General features: G+C 39.0%; 1 protein-coding gene across 1 annotated transcript in view; it reads left to right on the forward strand.

The window, feature by feature from the left end:
• The window catches only part of LOC122788744 (myoferlin-like), a gene marked incomplete at its 5' end in the record, with an annotated part of 518,429 nt that overhangs the window by 105,982 nt on the left and 395,183 nt on the right, over positions 1 to 17,264 (forward strand). Inside the window, 1 exon segment of the mRNA XM_044055638.1 lies at positions 9,418 to 9,611. Coding sequence (XP_043911573.1) covers positions 9,418 to 9,611 — 194 coding nt within the window.

Genomic DNA, 17,264 nt, shown 5'->3' on the forward strand with positions numbered 1-17,264 from the left:
GGAGATACATAACTTCAAAAGTGAGTACTTTCAGTAATAGAACACAGGTACTTCATGACCTGAGTCATTCCCCCTAGGAGAAGGGGAATCCCCCAGCTGCCAGAAGATCAGCTTCACCTCCTTCAACCAGTTCTGGACAATCTTATGGCACAAGGTACCATCCAGCCTGTTCCACAGTCAGCACTGGGAAAAGGCTTTTACTCCAGGCTCTTCTTATTGCCAAGAAAAGGTGGACTCTGGAGGCCAATTTTGGATCTTTCCCATCTGAATCTTTTCCTGCATGTACCCACCTTCTGGATGCTTACATGGTAAACTCTTTTCCCTCTGATCCTACCTCAAGGATTCATGGCCACCTTGGACATCAAGGATGCCTACCTCCACATCCCCAATAGGCCCAGCTTCAGGAGATTCCTTCATTTCTCAGTGGCCTCCTCTCACTATCAGTTTTTGGCCTTGCCCTTTGGTCTTTCCACAGCACCAAGAGTCTTCATCAAATGCCTGGCACCAGTGATTGCCTTGTGCAGGACTCAAGGGATTCATATCTTCACTTACTTGGATGACCTACTCATCCAAGCAGATTGCAAACAATCCCAACTGCTTCAGTTGCAGAAAACCACTGCCCTCCTACAGTCCCTAAGGTTTCAGATAAACTACTCAAAATCCCACCTGGATCCTGCCCAGGGCATAGTTTTCCTGGGGCACAGGATTTGGACAGACATCATGAAAGACTTCCTTCAACCCCAAAAGGTGGAAAGCCTGACACAATATCTACTCTTAGTACTTCAAACAAAGGAAATTACTTTAAGGCAGTACCTCAGGTCTGTTTGGACTCAGCATTTCCACCCCGTGGAGTTCAGTGTGCTCCTCTTGCCCTGCCTCAGGAAGGACATTCATTGGTGGTCGACCCAGGTGAGTCTCAGCCCAGGTCTTCCACTCCAACCCTGTTCACCAATGCAGGTAATAATATACAGACACCTCAGACCTCGGTTGGGGAGCAACACTGGGACCCCTAAAAGTTCAGGGTGTTTGACAAGAATCTCACTGGAAAGAGCACATCAGTGTAAGAGAAATGAGAGCAATGCTACTGGCATTGAAGGCCTTTCTGTCCGGACTACAACAGGGACCCCTAAAGCTTTGCACAGACAGTACCACAGTTCTGTGGTAGCTCAGCAAGCAGGAGGGAACCAAATCTTACTTAGTTTGCATACTAGCTCTCCTGATTTGGGAACTAGCCACCAGTCAGGGAATTACTATTCAGGCAGAATACATCCCTTCCCAACAGAACTCTCGGGCAGATTTCCTCAGCAGGTCCATGACAATGTCCCATGAATGGATACTTCACAGGGATATCTTCCTGGACCTTATCCACAGATAGGGTACACCTCAAATAGACCTGCTTGCCTCCACCATGAACGGACAACTTCCCTCTTTCTGCACCAGACTGCCAGAAACCCTGGCAATGGCAACAGATGCCTTCTCAATCTTCTGGAAGGGGATGTTTCTCTATACATTCCCCCCTTCTCTCTTGTTCAGAAAGTCCTGCTGAAGGTATAGCAGGACAGGCCAAAAATCTTGCTGGTGACTCCATATTGGCCAAGGCAGCATTGGTTCCACCTTATCCTGCAACTAGCCAAGGGCAATCACAAGTTACAACTCAGAGTGGGCCTTCTCACACAGGGCAAGCGGACCCAAATCCACTCACATTGGCAATCTGTACACCTCACCTTGTGAGTGATAGGATTCTGATTCCTTTCAGACATCTATACACTGAGGATGTGCTCACTGTCCTGCAGAAGGCCAGGAAACCTAATACCAGGAGATCTTGCGTATCCAAGTGGAAAATATTCTCCATATGGTGTCTTAAGAAGGCAATTGGACCCATTACACAGCAAGGTCCCCTAATGCTGTCTTACCTGTGTGAACTTTTGCAGACAAGATAAGCATTCTCCTCCATTAAGGCCCATTTGTCTGCCATTTCTGCCTACCTACCTCTGGACCCCTTCTTAGCTTCCAGATTGCCTGCAAAACTGTTTCTTAAGGGAGTTCTTAATCTCAGGCCACCAAGGAAGCCCTTTCCACCTCCATGGGACCTGAACTACGTTTTAGGGAAGCTCACACTCCGTCCTTTTGAGCCAGCATCCGTAGCTTGTCTAAAACACTGCACATGGAAGACTGTTCTGCTGGTGGCATTAACTTCAGCTAGAAATGTGTGAGTTGCAAGCTGTCATGGCCATTCCAGCCTTCCTCATCTTCCACAGAGATAGGGTAACTGTCCGAACCAACCCATCCTTCATGCCCAAGGTGGTCAATGAGATTTCCTTAAACCAAGTCATCCACCTATACACTTTTTTTTTCCCAACCCACAGGGGGACATTGAGAGAGTACTACATTCCCTTGATGTGCACAGACAACTAAGCCTATCAGACGGTCTGACCAATTGTTTATCTCCTTCCACCCCAGTGCCCTGGAGAAGGCAGTAACTAAGCAATACATTTCAGCCTGGATTTCCAGGGCTGTCACCTTCTGTTACACACACCACAGGAAACCTTTACTGGGCAGTGTTAAATCACATTCCACTAGGGCAATGCCTTCATCTGGAGCCTTCTTCAAAGGCCTAGATACTCCCACTATTCTTGAAGCAGTCACTTGGTCATCGGTACATACTTTCACCAGTCATTACAAAATAGATCAGATTTCCAACTCCAAGGCTGGATTTGCCAGAGCTGACCTCCATGTATTCCTGGAGAACTCTACAAGGCCACCACCCCCTTCCTCACAGTGAGCTTTGGCACTCACCCAACTGTACAGAAAACTGCAACATGTGAATAGAAGGACATAGAAGAGTTGTGCAAAATGTTATCATAACCATAGATGTCCTTCTCTTCCTTGGTGCAGTATTCCATCCCTCCCTCTTACCCCTCCTGATCACAGGCATTTCCCTTCTTGGATGGCACAGGACTTGTACTACCTTCTGTGGGACTGCGTCCAAATAGAGATCTCAGTTCTGAAGTCTGGTGTGTGCACACATCACTTTTATGGCTCAAGTTCTGCTTGCCACGTCAGATGTCCCACGCACCCTGCAGTGACTGCAAACTTTTGTATACTGCCCAAATGTTCAGGTAGCAAGAGGAGAAAACCCCAACTGTACAGAATACTGCACCATGGAAGAGAAGGACATCTATGGTTATGGCAAAATTTTACACAACTCTTCTTTCTCATTTCTTTCCTGACACAGCCAACCAGATACTTCCTGCATTTTTTCATGGTAGGGTCAACCAGATACTAGTGGTTTGTGTGTTTTCAGGGCTGTTGATGATTTTTTTTTTTTTTTTTTATATATTGTATCCTGGCAGGGCTAACCAGATATTACGGGGGCAATATGTTTAGGGAACTGTTTCTGATTTCCCTTTTTTAACTTAATATACTGGCAGGGTCAACCAGATTCTAGTGGTCTGTGTGTTTTGTGGGGGGCTATTGACTTTTTTTTTTTTAATAAAATATCCTGACAGGATAATTAGATATAAGGAGGTGATGTGTTTTGGGGGCTGTTGATGGACTTTTTTTAATATAATATCCTGGCAGGGTTAACCAGATATAGGGAGATAATGTGTTTTGGGGACTGTTGATTTTTTTTTAACATAATATACTGCCAGGGTCAACCAGATGCTAGAGGTCTCTGTGTTATGGGGGCTGCTGATGACTATTTTTGTATATAATATCCTGGCAGGTGTCAGAGATACTAGGTATGCAGTGTGTTCTGGGGGGTCATTTGTGCATGACATGTTTTTATTTTTTTTAACCTAATATCTTTTTGCAGGGTTACTCAAGATATACTATGATGGTTTGTCAATGTTTTGTTGTTGAGTAAAGTGTGTATGGGTGAAGTGAAGTAAGATTACGTGCAAGTTCCTGGCTATGTGATATGTAAGAAATACAGCTGTGATCTTTTAATTATTTTCGTTATTTTAAACCTTGTAGGTTCAAAGCAGATTCTCTGGTTAGGCACTTGGGATGGGGCAATGCCTGTATGCAAATGGAATGATTGCAGGTCTGTCTTGCTTTGCAAGAGTAATGTGCATTTGAGTGAAGTAAGATTGACCACAATCTCTGAAATCTGAGTATTGTTTATGTGAAAAATGAATACCTACATTAATGTCATTTTCATCTTTTTTTTTATTATTTATTTATTTATTTTTTGTTTTTAACCTTGCAAGATCAAATTAGATACTGTGGGTGGGGTAGGCAGTAGAGATTGGGCTTGTGTGTGTGAAGGAAACAACTGGCCTTAATGGTTACTGTTGTAATTCCTGCTTTGCAAAACTATAATACTTTTCTGTCAGTACTTTAAGATGAATGAAAAATTACCAAGTTTGAGTAATAATTAATGTATGTTATTTCATATATGTTCAGGTATATACTAAACATTTGTTTAAAAATATTTCTAATATGTTGGAGCTTTTCTCCCTGGACGTATGTTGAAAAGTTTTTTTTTTCTCTCTACTAAAGCTGGTTGCAGAAGTAAAATAAATAAAATGAAATGTGTATTTGGCTGGCACATACAAACTGTAACTAATGTTTCTGTGAACAAAATGACAGTAATGCAAATATGCAACCCACCTGTTACTATTATTTCTACTTTAATCCTGACAGGGTAGACAGCACCTACTTTAGGTAATGGGTGGGGGAGTTTGTCAATGAAATGAGTTGAATGGGCCTTACTGTTGTAATTGTGGCTTTGCATGATGAATTTGTATTTGGGAAGAATACAAGCCTGTAACTTCTGTTTCTGCGCAAAAGAGTATACTGTACTCGGGGTTAATCCCAATCTATTCCTAAAATCTGTATTCTGTAATAGAATCTCACAATTTTTCTTCAAAATAGATGTCATCAGTCTAGCATCTATATTAAAAGAAGTAATAAGGCTGATTTCATATTTATTTATCAGCGGAGGCCCGGGGAGAAATGCTCCATTAATATTTATTCCCCTCCAAAGAACAACTCCTCTGAGAGTTCAATATTACCAAGCTAGTACTTATTTTGGGGTTATTATTGGAAGGCCCACCTAACATGGGTTCAAAATGCCCATTTTTTCTTCTGTTCTGTACTTAATCTATTAATTCCTCTATAAATATAATTGGATAGTGTCTCTTAAGGAACATATATTTCAAATTCAAGCATTCAGCTTGAAAATCTTTTTCCCGGGTAGTCCTTCTTGCTGTCCTTTCACTACAGATTTCTTGTGATATACGGGATGTCCACTAGAGAAGTGCAAAAATGAGTTGGAATGTTTATTTCCTGAATATTTTAGCTGTATAACATGAATCTACTACATCTTTACCTAATTCAACATCTAAATATGCAATTTTTTCCTTGCCAAAGGTGTACTTAAATTCTAAAAATGTAGTACTTCTATTCATTATGTCCACTATTTTTTCAGCTTTATCCAGGTCTCTTTTAACCATAATAAAAATGTCATCCAGGAATCCTGTATAGTAGCCTATTTTATCCATAATATCTGTGTTGTTAAAAATATAATGGTTCTCCCAGTAAGGCATGACAGCATTAGCAAAACTTCCCCCACAACCCCATGGCTACTCCCTTTTTTGGAGATAATAAGCTCCATCAAACATAAAATAGTTGTTTCTAAGGGTGATGTCCAGTAATTCTTCAATTGATCTTAACTCATTACCTGGCAGACCATTCTCCAAAAGGAATTCAACAACCCATTCTGTCCCCTCCTTGTGTGGTATTACCGTGTACAAATCTTTCACATCCATGGTTAGGAAATTACAGTTAATGTTAATGTTTTGTTTATTCATATCTTCCAGAAAAGACCAATAGTCTTTACATATTTGTTTTTGTGTGTTAACATATTTTTAAGGAAGTTGTCTACTACTTTAGCACAAGCATAAATTATAGAATTCCTCCCATCTGTGATGGGTCTCATTGGTGGGTCTTGTAAGTTTTTGTGAATTTTGGGTGTAGCAAACATTGCAGGGGTAATTGTTTGCATCATTAAAAAAATGAAACAAACTAGTGCCAATTTGTCCACGGATAAACAGGTCACTAATATAACTTCTAATTTTTCTATAAGCTCCATTCAACTCGTTTAGTGTTGTACATTCATAAGTGTCTGTGGACAAAATGTTTAACATTCTAGTCACATATTCTTTGTTATCCATAAATGCAAAGCCCCCCCTACCCTTATCTGGTTTCATAATCCTTGTGTTAGTAAAATTCAGATTATTTAGCATAAACCATTCTTCAGTAACATTACTATGTCCTTTCCATCTTTTATTTTCAGGGATATAGTTCCTAAAATCAATCTCACATATTCTTTCAAATTTTACTAAATTGGGATGCAGTGAGTGATTTAAACATACTTGAAATTGTAAAAACATTTTCAGTGAATTCTTTGCTGCCAAACAAAACTTGTAAATTCAATTTGCGTAAATACATTTTAAAGTCCATTAACAAATTAGGCAAATTAAAGTTTCTTAGGGGTACAAATGTAAGCCCCTTAGCTAAAATATCAATACATTTATGCTCAAATATTAACAATTTAAAATTAAATACTTTAAGGTCACCTTGTGAATTGGTCAGGATGATGTGCCCACTTTCCCTTAAATTCAAATTATTTCCAAAGTTAGCGTCGTTAGAAAAAAATTATGTGCTCATTTTACAAAGGGAGGATTATTTTCTCCATTTGTTCTTGTTGTTTTTCTTTGTTTTGTTTCTCCCCCGACCATTGTTTAAATTGTTTGTTTGGTTTCCCACAGTGACTCCACGAAAATTTTGATAAGGGGCTTTATTTTGGTTGTTATTCGCTCCTTGCAACTGCTGCCCTCTAATACTCTCGCTACACCTAACATAATGCTCATCTTCCTGTTCTTCATCACTAGAGAAAGGCGTGGCTGTGTCCTCCAGCTGATTAGAATGCATTTCCTGATTGAATGGAACTCGAATGTCTGTGGAGCTTTGCTTAAAAGTATTGGGGGGGGGTGGAAAAATCCTTTCCTACAGAATAATCGCGTTGATCTCTCTCAAGTATTTTATTTTTATTTTCTTTTAATTTGAGCATAAACTGATCAATGCTTTTCAGAGGTCTTATATATTCGAACTTGTATCTAGTGAATTCAGGGTTGGTTCGAATATTATTTTCTAGTTGCATAAGTTCATTGAATAATTCGTCATTGTCACTTTTGCAGTTACCATTCATCATATTAATTATCTCTAGCCCTTTTTGGTTAATGAATGTTACCAATTCCAAGTGGAATCTTGAATTTGGAATCACCCCCATGGGCTTAACACCATTGCCTAAGTCTCTTAAGGACTTGTTCTCTCCTTACGCATTCTTCAAGGTAACTTATTTCAAGTTGTATTTTACAGTATTTTAACAGTTTAGTATCAGATTGTTTCAGTTCACATACAATTCCCACAACACTGATCAGATGTTCCATAGTTGGTTGGTTATAAAAACTTATTTGTATTTCCTTCTGCAACCATTCCGATAAAACTGGAACCACAGTAAGCCTCTGTGGTTGGTCGACATTATTCACCCTATTAGGAAGTGTGTGCTCATTGCTTATGTTGTCCTGTGTATCAGACCTGTCCTGTTGGTTCGCATTAGGCAGGAAAGAACACACACACTGATTAATTCCAGTGTTTTTAACACTGGAATTACCATTCCCTGCCCCATTCACAACAGGCAATCCTTTGTTATGATGGTTAGGGCTAGTAAATCTGTTGTGCACTTGCTTGCTGAGTTCATCCACTTTTTGAGAACTGCTTTATAAGATCAAAAACTTAAATTGTTGAATTTCATTATACCTAGACCATAATACCAACTTGAAAATACCGAAAGCTTAAGTTACTGAGTCAGACAATACTGACACTTTACTATGCCGACTTTCAAAATGCTGAATTGCAACCCACAGTCATGACGTGCATCTCCCTTCACAAGTGAATTGTTAGTAATGAAAAGAAACATAAATTAATCTGTGCTTACTGACAGTTTCTTCAAAGAAAACCTGAATTTTTATATTAAAAACTAACTTTAAATTAATAGGATTCATATTTTTAAAAGTTTTGCTGTAGCCTGTACAAATTTTAGAGCTGAGCAGTTAGGTAGTTAGGGAGGTAAATGTACCAGCATTGTATTAGAACAGTTCCTTTCCAGTCTGTCTGTGCAGAAGTGGGTGTATCGTGTGTGGGGATTGACATTCCCCTCCAGCTGAGCAGAACAGGAAATTTGCCCAGTTCCTCACTGTAGGGCGATGTTAGAATTGGTATATTTAATTTGCAGGTGGTGTGGGGGTGCAGGGAAGTACACCCCCCTGCAAAAATGTAAAAAAAAAATATGTGTGCAAGTTGCTGAATCTCTGATGAATATTTGTGCAGCCGGTGAATATATGTCTATGAATATTCATTGCTAATTTTAACATATCAGCAGGTATTGATTGTTTGGCGGTGTTTAGGCAGGAGTTTGCACTGCTCACTAGGGGAGGTACTGTTTTTATATATAGCTAACATAACATCTGCATGTTGCCTTTTGGTATTATGAACTTCAGCATTGTGCAATTTCAGTATTATCAGAGTCGGTAGTTTAAACTGTCGGTATTTTCAAAAGTCGGGATTGTGGTCTCAGTAAAATGAAATTCCTCAGTTCAAGTTGTCAGTGTTATGAAGTAGATCCAATTTGCCAGTGGGTGAACATCCCTCTGTTGAGTATGTTGGTACTACTTCATAAGAGGATGTTAGGAGGCCAAAAAACTGTCTCCACTGAGCCATGGATCATGGGCCCTGCTTCCCACCACACCGTACACATCAGGGTATGCCACATGAAAACTGTAAGTGAAGGCAACTGGTTTCCAGCTAATTAGAGGATTAGCAAGGAAGGCAGCTACACAGAGAAGACCAAAGAACATGAATAGAAATTGATAAAAAAAAGGGAGGGGGGCAAAGAAACTGGGTTTAGCTGTCTTGTTGTGGTTATCAATCACCAGAATTTACATTAACTTTATATCTGAAAACAGAAAAATTGAAACTGAAAATAAATATTTTTCCAAGGAATGGAACTTGACTGGTAAACATTCACATTTAAAAGGATCTGCTTATTGAAATGTAGCTTACCCATCACCTGCATTATTACATCTGAACATATGGTGACAAATTCTACGTGTCGGTGTATCTGTTGTACTCTAAATATTTTTTACACATTTTGAGAAATATTTATTTCAGATGACTTTAGTATAATGTAAATTTTATGTAGGATCAGTTTTGCTGTTGACGTATTTATATAAGTGAGCATGATTTGTACTTGCACATCAAGTTCCTTAGTATGAATTTTCATGTACTCAGACATGTTTATCTTAGAGTGGTTTTACTCACTTGTGCATGTCTTATTTATTTTGACAGATCCTTACATGGGGTTTGAGAAACATGAAACCATATCAGCTAGCAGCTGTTACTTCACCAAGTCTTATTATCCAGTGTGGTGGTGAGGTGGTTGAAACGGCGGTGATTAAAAACGTTAAGAAAAATCCAAACTTCCCATCATCTGTTCTCTTCATGAAAGTGGTAAGATGCCAGATATGTTGTAGTGTCTTGAAGTAAATTTTAGTAGCTCGTTTGAAAGTATTGTAGCCCAAGGAATTAATTGCACTCGTTATTTACTGCATTGTAGTTTTCGTCAACATCAGAACCCTCCTGTATTGACAAGGAGGGTTAACTTATTGCATGTTCTTGCAAAAAAGTGTGGACTTAGAATGTAAATGCTGACCTTTTGTTGACCTTTTGTTGATGTTTGTTTACTTTATGGAGTACCATGTCAGTTTGTGTAGTGCCTTGTATTTAAAAAAAAAAAAAAAAAGTAACCTCTTTCCACAGCTATGATGTACAAGATGTATAGTTAGAGATTTACAAAACTGGAGTTTACTGTAGGTGCTAAAATATGACAATTTCCCATCTTCCTGACAACTTTCTGTTTTGAAGAAAATAATTTTTCTGCCATGTGGGAATTATATTTTTATACTCATTTTGATAAGGAATAGATTCACACATTTTGGAAATTACGGTGCCTTGATGGCCAGCTGACAAGAACATAGTAACTTAGCAACTTATGAGAAAACATGTTTCTAATACTATCACTTGTTTGTGCTTTTGGTTTCTGTAGATCTTGTAATAGTTTTGCTACAGATGCTACTTTGTTAAACTACTACCCAAATGCAACTGGCTATGATCAAAGGATATAGACTTGTACTGTGGTGCATCACTCCACAAAACTGCTATGCACTTCAATACTAAATTTAATTTTTCCCCACTGTTCTGTGGCCGTGAAGTTGCTACATATAAGTTTGGGAGATGCAGCAGGGTTGACTTTATCAAACTTGTGTTTAGGCGGTATTTAAGGGAAGTGATTCTTGAACTGTTCAGATTGAGGAGACGTTTTTCACTTGATTTTAGATCGGTCTAAAAAGGGAAGTGAGCATAAAACTTATGATGATGCACTGAGGCTGTTGGTTTGTCTAGTTAAAATAGGAATTGTGACTGCCCTTTCCAGTTTCCTCACTCCCCTTCCAGTTAGCTCATACTCTCATTGACCCTATCACATAAATTTGAACTCTGTTACACTCTCTGATAATACATTTTCAGGGTCCTTAACACTCATTTTGGCAAAATAAAACTTTGTGATATATTTTAACAATACATTCTCCCATTTTACATCTTTGCACCTTCACCTTCCTTCTCAACAATCCATGAGATCCTTTGCATTCATCTTTCTCCACTCTTTTTCTCTTGTATTCAGTTATGTTTTACCTTGTTGAAGTTAGAGCAGTCAAATCTTGTTTTAGAGACCCTTATTTTTAACTCCAGCCCAGTCAGTGTAATTTTATTTATTTATATACTGATTGATTGATGTGTTGTGCCTAGAATTGAAAAGCACTCTCAGCAGGAATATGCTGATGTCCACAGACTCTTTTCTTTTTAAATTGTTCGCTGTACTACCACACATTGCAAAATGGCTTATTCAGGATGGGTTTTGTTTATTAATGCATATTTTTCTTCACAGTATTCTTCAAACTGTAGCTCTTTATTTGTAATGTATCCCGGAGTTATCTCACCTTTTTTGCATTACTTCATACATTCAGCATTGATCCCATAATTAGCAACCATCTTACCAGTCTCTGTTGCTCTCACATTTGGTCACGTGCTCGCTCTCTCCATTGTCAGGCTTTCCTTGGCACCCTTCTTTACCCATTTGTTCTCCTGTACTGCATGGAGTAAGCATTTCCCGTCACCTTTTTGGAGAGCACCTGCTTTATTGAAATGCCTTTTCCTTAAACTTGTGTTGTGGCCAGAAAGTAAAAGATCTATTGGAGCAGAGGGATAAAGCCCTAACTGTGACATACAGAGAGGACTCGGCTCACATCTCAAGCAACAAGAAATGAGATGGCATATGCTTAATTCTTTTCTGAGGGTTGGGGTGCACGTGGCTGCAGACATATGCAGTGGAAACGGTTAAGATTTTGAAACTAAAACCTCAGCTCCTCAAGTTGGGTGACTGTAATGTCATCTCAGAAAAATTAATGGGCAAGTCTGCATATGTGATGGAGACTGTATGATGCTCAGTTGAGAGAATTTGGATATCCAGGAAGTGAGGGCAAAAGTTAAACACCAGGAGGTCATTTATGAGTTATTTTTTTTAAGTTATCCACCTAATTTCTTTCTTTGTTGACTGACAGGCACTATGCAGCACCTTCTACGGTAATTTTAATACAAATGCATATTTCTGCAACCCTGCTTAAGCTCTTCTTGATGGCAAATCACTCCTTGGATGGACTTGTATTTCCAAGTCTCTACATTAGCCTTACTGAGCACACGTTACGGCTTCCTGCCAAGTGGTGATTTTGCAGTTGACCCTGTACCAATGAACCCCTTTCTTGAGACTGGCAGGCCACCTTTGGTCATTCAGTGCCATCCTTCTCTGCCATGTGCTTGATCTCTTGAGATGCTGTTTGATCTGGTTCCTCGAGCATAGTTGGGAACAGTTCTTTTGGTTATCCTCCTTTTTAACTGACACCCCATTAGCTACAGATACCCTGATAATTTTTTTCAAAGTTTAGTACCCTTGTCTAGGATTCTCTCACTCATCACCAGTCCAGAATATTGGATTCCCAGTTGTAGTTCCCACTTACTAACTGCTGTCCCTTATTTAGGCCCAATAATATTAGACAGTCTCAAAATAATGTCCTGCCCTCTGGTATACTGGCCTTCTTTTTCAACAAGTGAATCCATTCTGTATGTTAATAGCACTGCATGTCTTGTTTTATATGATTTGGTAAGTAGCAATACTGGTTTCTGTGGCAGTAGGTGATAGGTATTGTCTTATCTGGTACCAAGCAAACAGGACCTTTTTACCATTTCAAGTGTGCCTTTCAGTTCCCAAACAGTACATGCACATAAACACATCTTTTGTCTCGATCTTTTCCTTTAAACTGTCAGCCTGATGCTAAGTTTTAGCCTCTTTTTGTTTGGGATAATTATAGCAACGTCAGTCCCAAAGACCAACCATGGGAAGTAAAACTGCTAGTCAGCACTCACTGCTTCTCTTCTGGCCAGTCTTCTGACACTGAACCCATATTGTCCAAGTGCTGCTGACGGAAACTGGCCACCCCCACTGCTCTTATACTCTGTGAACCAGGCCACTGGTTTTGTACACTTGATTCATCCCTGCTTGACTTAAGGATCTTGCTCATGTTCATGTGAGCCATGTCCTTCAGATAGCTTTGTTTTTATTTTTAATTAGTCATATCACCAAGTCAGGCTGGACTGGATTTATATGGCCACACTGCTGTTGCCATTCATGTAGACTACTGGTAATAATGCACAACTATTCATTAGTGTTTTATTTGCTTCATTGCTTTCAGGTTTCCTGATATTTGGGTCTATGACTTCTGGCTGTTCTCTTTGCTTCATTACTTTCATATATCTTAACTACAAAGGCTATAACTCCTGCCTGTCTGGCTTCATGTCCTGACTAGAGTCTACATTCTATAGTCAACTAGCACTTCAGCCTTCAAGGACATGTTAAAATGCTTTGGCAATTTCAAATATGCATTGTGCATTAAAATTTGCAAATTATATGGCACACTATTCTAGCACACTATGGGGGCAAGGCAATTCATGGTCATGTTTATGCAAACTTGCATTTGCTTGTGTTATTTGTGTGTTGCTGTTTCTGCTTGTGTCCATCAGTAAGCCAAGTTAAAACGTTACATTTCTTTTAACAGTGTTAGATCACTTTACTCCAAGAAGATTGCTGGGCTCCCCATATGAACCTGAGTGCATTATGTTTATGCAAAGCTTTTTGAATTATTTTTCTTTGTCCCCCTAATTCATGAATTGTTTTTCTTATTCCCCCCTCATTCATCAGTCCACCCATCCCCCACTACTGTTCTGAACTAAGTCTAACCTACCAGAGCATGGTAGCCTGACTTGTGTTCCCCTGTGGGTAGATCACTAAAAGTATTTTCATGTATAATTTGAGTTTAAAGTGTCTTTGCCACTACTTGGTGCATTGTGTTCAGAGCTGCATAAGTGCATGCAGTTAGTATCTGGCTCAACTACCCATGATCCCCCTCCCCTCATTTCTTGCCTCTGCTCCACTGAGTTTCCAAAAGTTTACCAACTTTTGAGCTGCTTAAATTTATATAGCTGATAGAAGTTCTGCTGATTTTGACAAGGAGTTTGGATTTCTTACTAAAGCTTTTTGAATCTTTTTAAGTTTCTCAACTTTTCTTCTAATTTAGAACAGTTTTTGCTATGTATTTCCTGGTCCTCATCTCTGCCTTTGACCTTTAGACTCCTCCTGTTGACTGTTGCATCACTGGGACCAGGAGCATCATATTGTGATCACTGGGACCAGGAGCATCATATTGTGATCAGGGAGAGGAGTTTTTTTTTACTAGGAGGCTGAAACATAAAATGGGAAGGGGCTTTTCCCCTAACAAGGAATAGACCATACACTGTGGAGTGACACCTCATGCACATCACACCGCAGTCCTTTGAATGCAATCATGAAATCTGTTGTCAAGCTCCCTGATTCTAACACTAAGCAGCGTGCATGAAACAGTGAAGTCAGCCGAATGCAATCATGAAATCTCTTGTCAAGCTCCCTGATTCTAACACTAAGCAGCGTGCATGTAACAGTGAAGTCAGCCGAATGCAATCATGAAATCTGTTGTCAAGCTCCCTGATTCTAACACTAAGCAGCGTGCATGTAACAGTGAAGTCAGCCGAATGCAATCATGAAATCTGTTGTCAAGCTCCCTGATTCTAACACTAAGCGTGCATGTAACAGTGAAGTCAGCCGAATGCAATCATGAAATCTGTTGTCAAGCTCCCTGATTCTAACACTAAGCAGCGTGCATGTAACAGTGAAGTCAGCCGAATGCAATCATGAAATCTGTTGTCAAGCTCCCTGATTCTAACACTAAGCAGCGTGCATGTAACAGTGAAGTTACCCTTCAGGAGTGCCTGGCTTCAGTAAAAATCTGCAGTCTTCCCTCAAGAAAGGACAATCCTCCCACCCCACTCCTTGCTGGGCTAGTTGTCCAGCTAATGAGTGAGATTCTTATCACAAGCTCCAAGCAGCACAGTTGAATGCCCTGCCACTGAGCTAGTAGAATATTGGCTATATTTATGTAGTCCATATTTTCCTCATAGTTTCTGTATCTAGAATAGTACTTTCTGGTTTGTGTCCTTTTTACTTCTGCTTCTTTTAAAATCTTACATCTATGAACCAGCTGGGTAACACTAAAGGATAAAGCCTGGACTTATGACCCAGGCGATCTGACTGTATTAGTTCAGGTGTCTGGTAATGTTGGTTGGGAAGATGGACGTTTGTATCTTGGAGGTAAGGCACATGTGCATTTCTGTAGTGGAGCTCTAGCAGAGGTTGGGGTTCAAAGAGTTGAGATAGGGCTGGAAGAGTTGAATGATTGATTTATATCTGCATACACTATAGGGCCTAACGCAGGGTATGCACTCAAGATTTTCCTCATGGACCCCTCATCCAGATAAAGCGCTGGGAACTCCCGATGGTTTTAATTTTTTTTTTTTTTTTGCAGTGAAACTGTGCAAATGATAGGGACAGAGATTTGGTGGGCATGACTTAGTTCCAAGAACTTGAATAGATCCCTTCACTTAGTGCTTGCAGGCCACCAGATTTCATGAATCAAACAGTATTTGTTCTGAAAATCAAACATCTTGTACATCTAGTCAGTTTAAGTTATTTTCAAACTTTGTATCTGGCTTTATTTCTTCCTTTCATTATCAGCCCACTGTGGTGTTAGTTGCTGGGACCTAGTTAATTTGGTGAAATAACTGTTTGATGTAGAGGCATATCTGTAATTTTTTTTTTTGCTGAACTTAAAACTTTGAAAAAAATGTTGAAAATACGTTTGACTGAAAGATAATATTGTTTCATCACAATCAGAAGAAAGCACCTTAAAATTGTTATGTTAAGAAAAGTTAAGCCCCCCCCTCATCAATTTCCATATGAGGACTTTGCACCCACACCCATTTTATATAACTATAGTAACTCCATGATTGCACAACTGAGAAGAAAAGACCACAAATAGAAACAGCACTAGCAGTTGCTTCTATAGCTAACTTTGATTGCCAATCCATGCATTTCTACAAATTTCTACTTGTCTATTCCAGACTATAACCTTCAACATGAGATTTCAACCAAATTAGCATTCAGCTAAATTATTTTTTTGCTCAAGGTACTTTTTTGCCCTTTCAAACAATTTCTTTCAGTGTTCTGTAATTCAACCAAATACCACTTGACCAAATAAAAGGGAACTATTTCATTAATCAGTAGCTTTGCAATGAGTTTATTAACCGTTTTGTTCCCTTTTCACTATTTATTATTTTGGTTTATTAGCTAGACATTCCCACTTTCAACACAGTGTGTGCTTACAGAAAACTAGACCAATTTCTCATGGGTCAAGAGTACCAGTAGAAACACAGAAGGTATGAGTTCGAATTCAGAAGAAAATTGTTAGAAGTAGTTTGTGAGAAATTCCATGAATGTCATGATGATGATGATGAACAATTCAAACCAGATTATAAACCCTTGCAAAGCATATTCTGAATGTCATAGTATATGGCAACTCTGAGTTTGCAGGATATGTTTAATCAACACAGGTATGATCTGAAAGTGAAATACTGACCAGACAGCGAACTACATATAGCAAGTATGTTGAGTAGAGCACATTTATCAGTAAAATGAAGACCTGATGCAAGAATTGGAGTTTTTTGTAAGTCTTTAGTTGGCAATGGCAAGAAGAAAAAGTAAAGGAATTTCAGAGATGGACTAACCCTGATTTGGAAGTGCAGTTATTAAAAGCAGTGATGGTGAAATGGTGACCCAAACAAAACTAATCTGTTAGAATGGTAGTGTAGTTTTACTTTTCCTGCATTTTTTGAGGATGGAAGTAAGTAGTGTCTAAGGCTTAATGTCTGAAGGTGACAAGTTCAGTCTACCTAGCCAGAGACAAGACATTTGAGAGATTACACAAGTCGTAAATTGGAAAAGTGAAGTGCAAGTAAACAGCACCAAACATGCATTGGCCAGGAATGCCAATGTAGATAAATTGGTGTAAAACTGTGTAATATGTAGCATAACAATCGTAAAAACAAATGTTCATTTATTCTGTACTGAGTTGTCTGTAGAGTTGAAGGGATAGAGATTTGTTCCATTTCACAGAAATTGTGTAGATAATATTTGAGAATTATTTGTCCAGATACCCAAATTGATTAAATATACTATTAAACATGCAGCTCTCAAAACATCTGTTATGTTCTGAAGGCAAGGCATAACTGATGTCATATCAGGCAATGATCCAGAATTCAGGAATATAGAATTTAAAATTTGAACAAGATTAAGAGTTGAAGCATGCAGCTACGGAGCCATTGCATTGTACTGACCAGTCAGAGAGAACTGTCTTGTGAAAATATTTGACAAAAAAGAACAGTAACATCTTAAAATTTTTGGAATGTTAAGAGTATCTCTCTACAAAATCTCACTCTCATCAACTTGATTCCTAAGGCAAAGACAATCTAAAAATTAAATTCCTGATGGCTATAACATTACTAATGCCTGACAATCAAGGCAAGGCAAATGAAATGCTAGAAAGAAATAAGAAAGGCAGAAATATTACTGTGATAAGCGCTCCATAAGACTCTTAAGAATT

This window comes from Protopterus annectens, chromosome 14.part0 (assembly GCF_019279795.1).
Source record: "Protopterus annectens isolate FY-2018-M chromosome 14.part0, PAN1.0, whole genome shotgun sequence".
Lineage (NCBI taxonomy): Eukaryota > Metazoa > Chordata > Ceratodontiformes > Protopteridae > Protopterus > Protopterus annectens.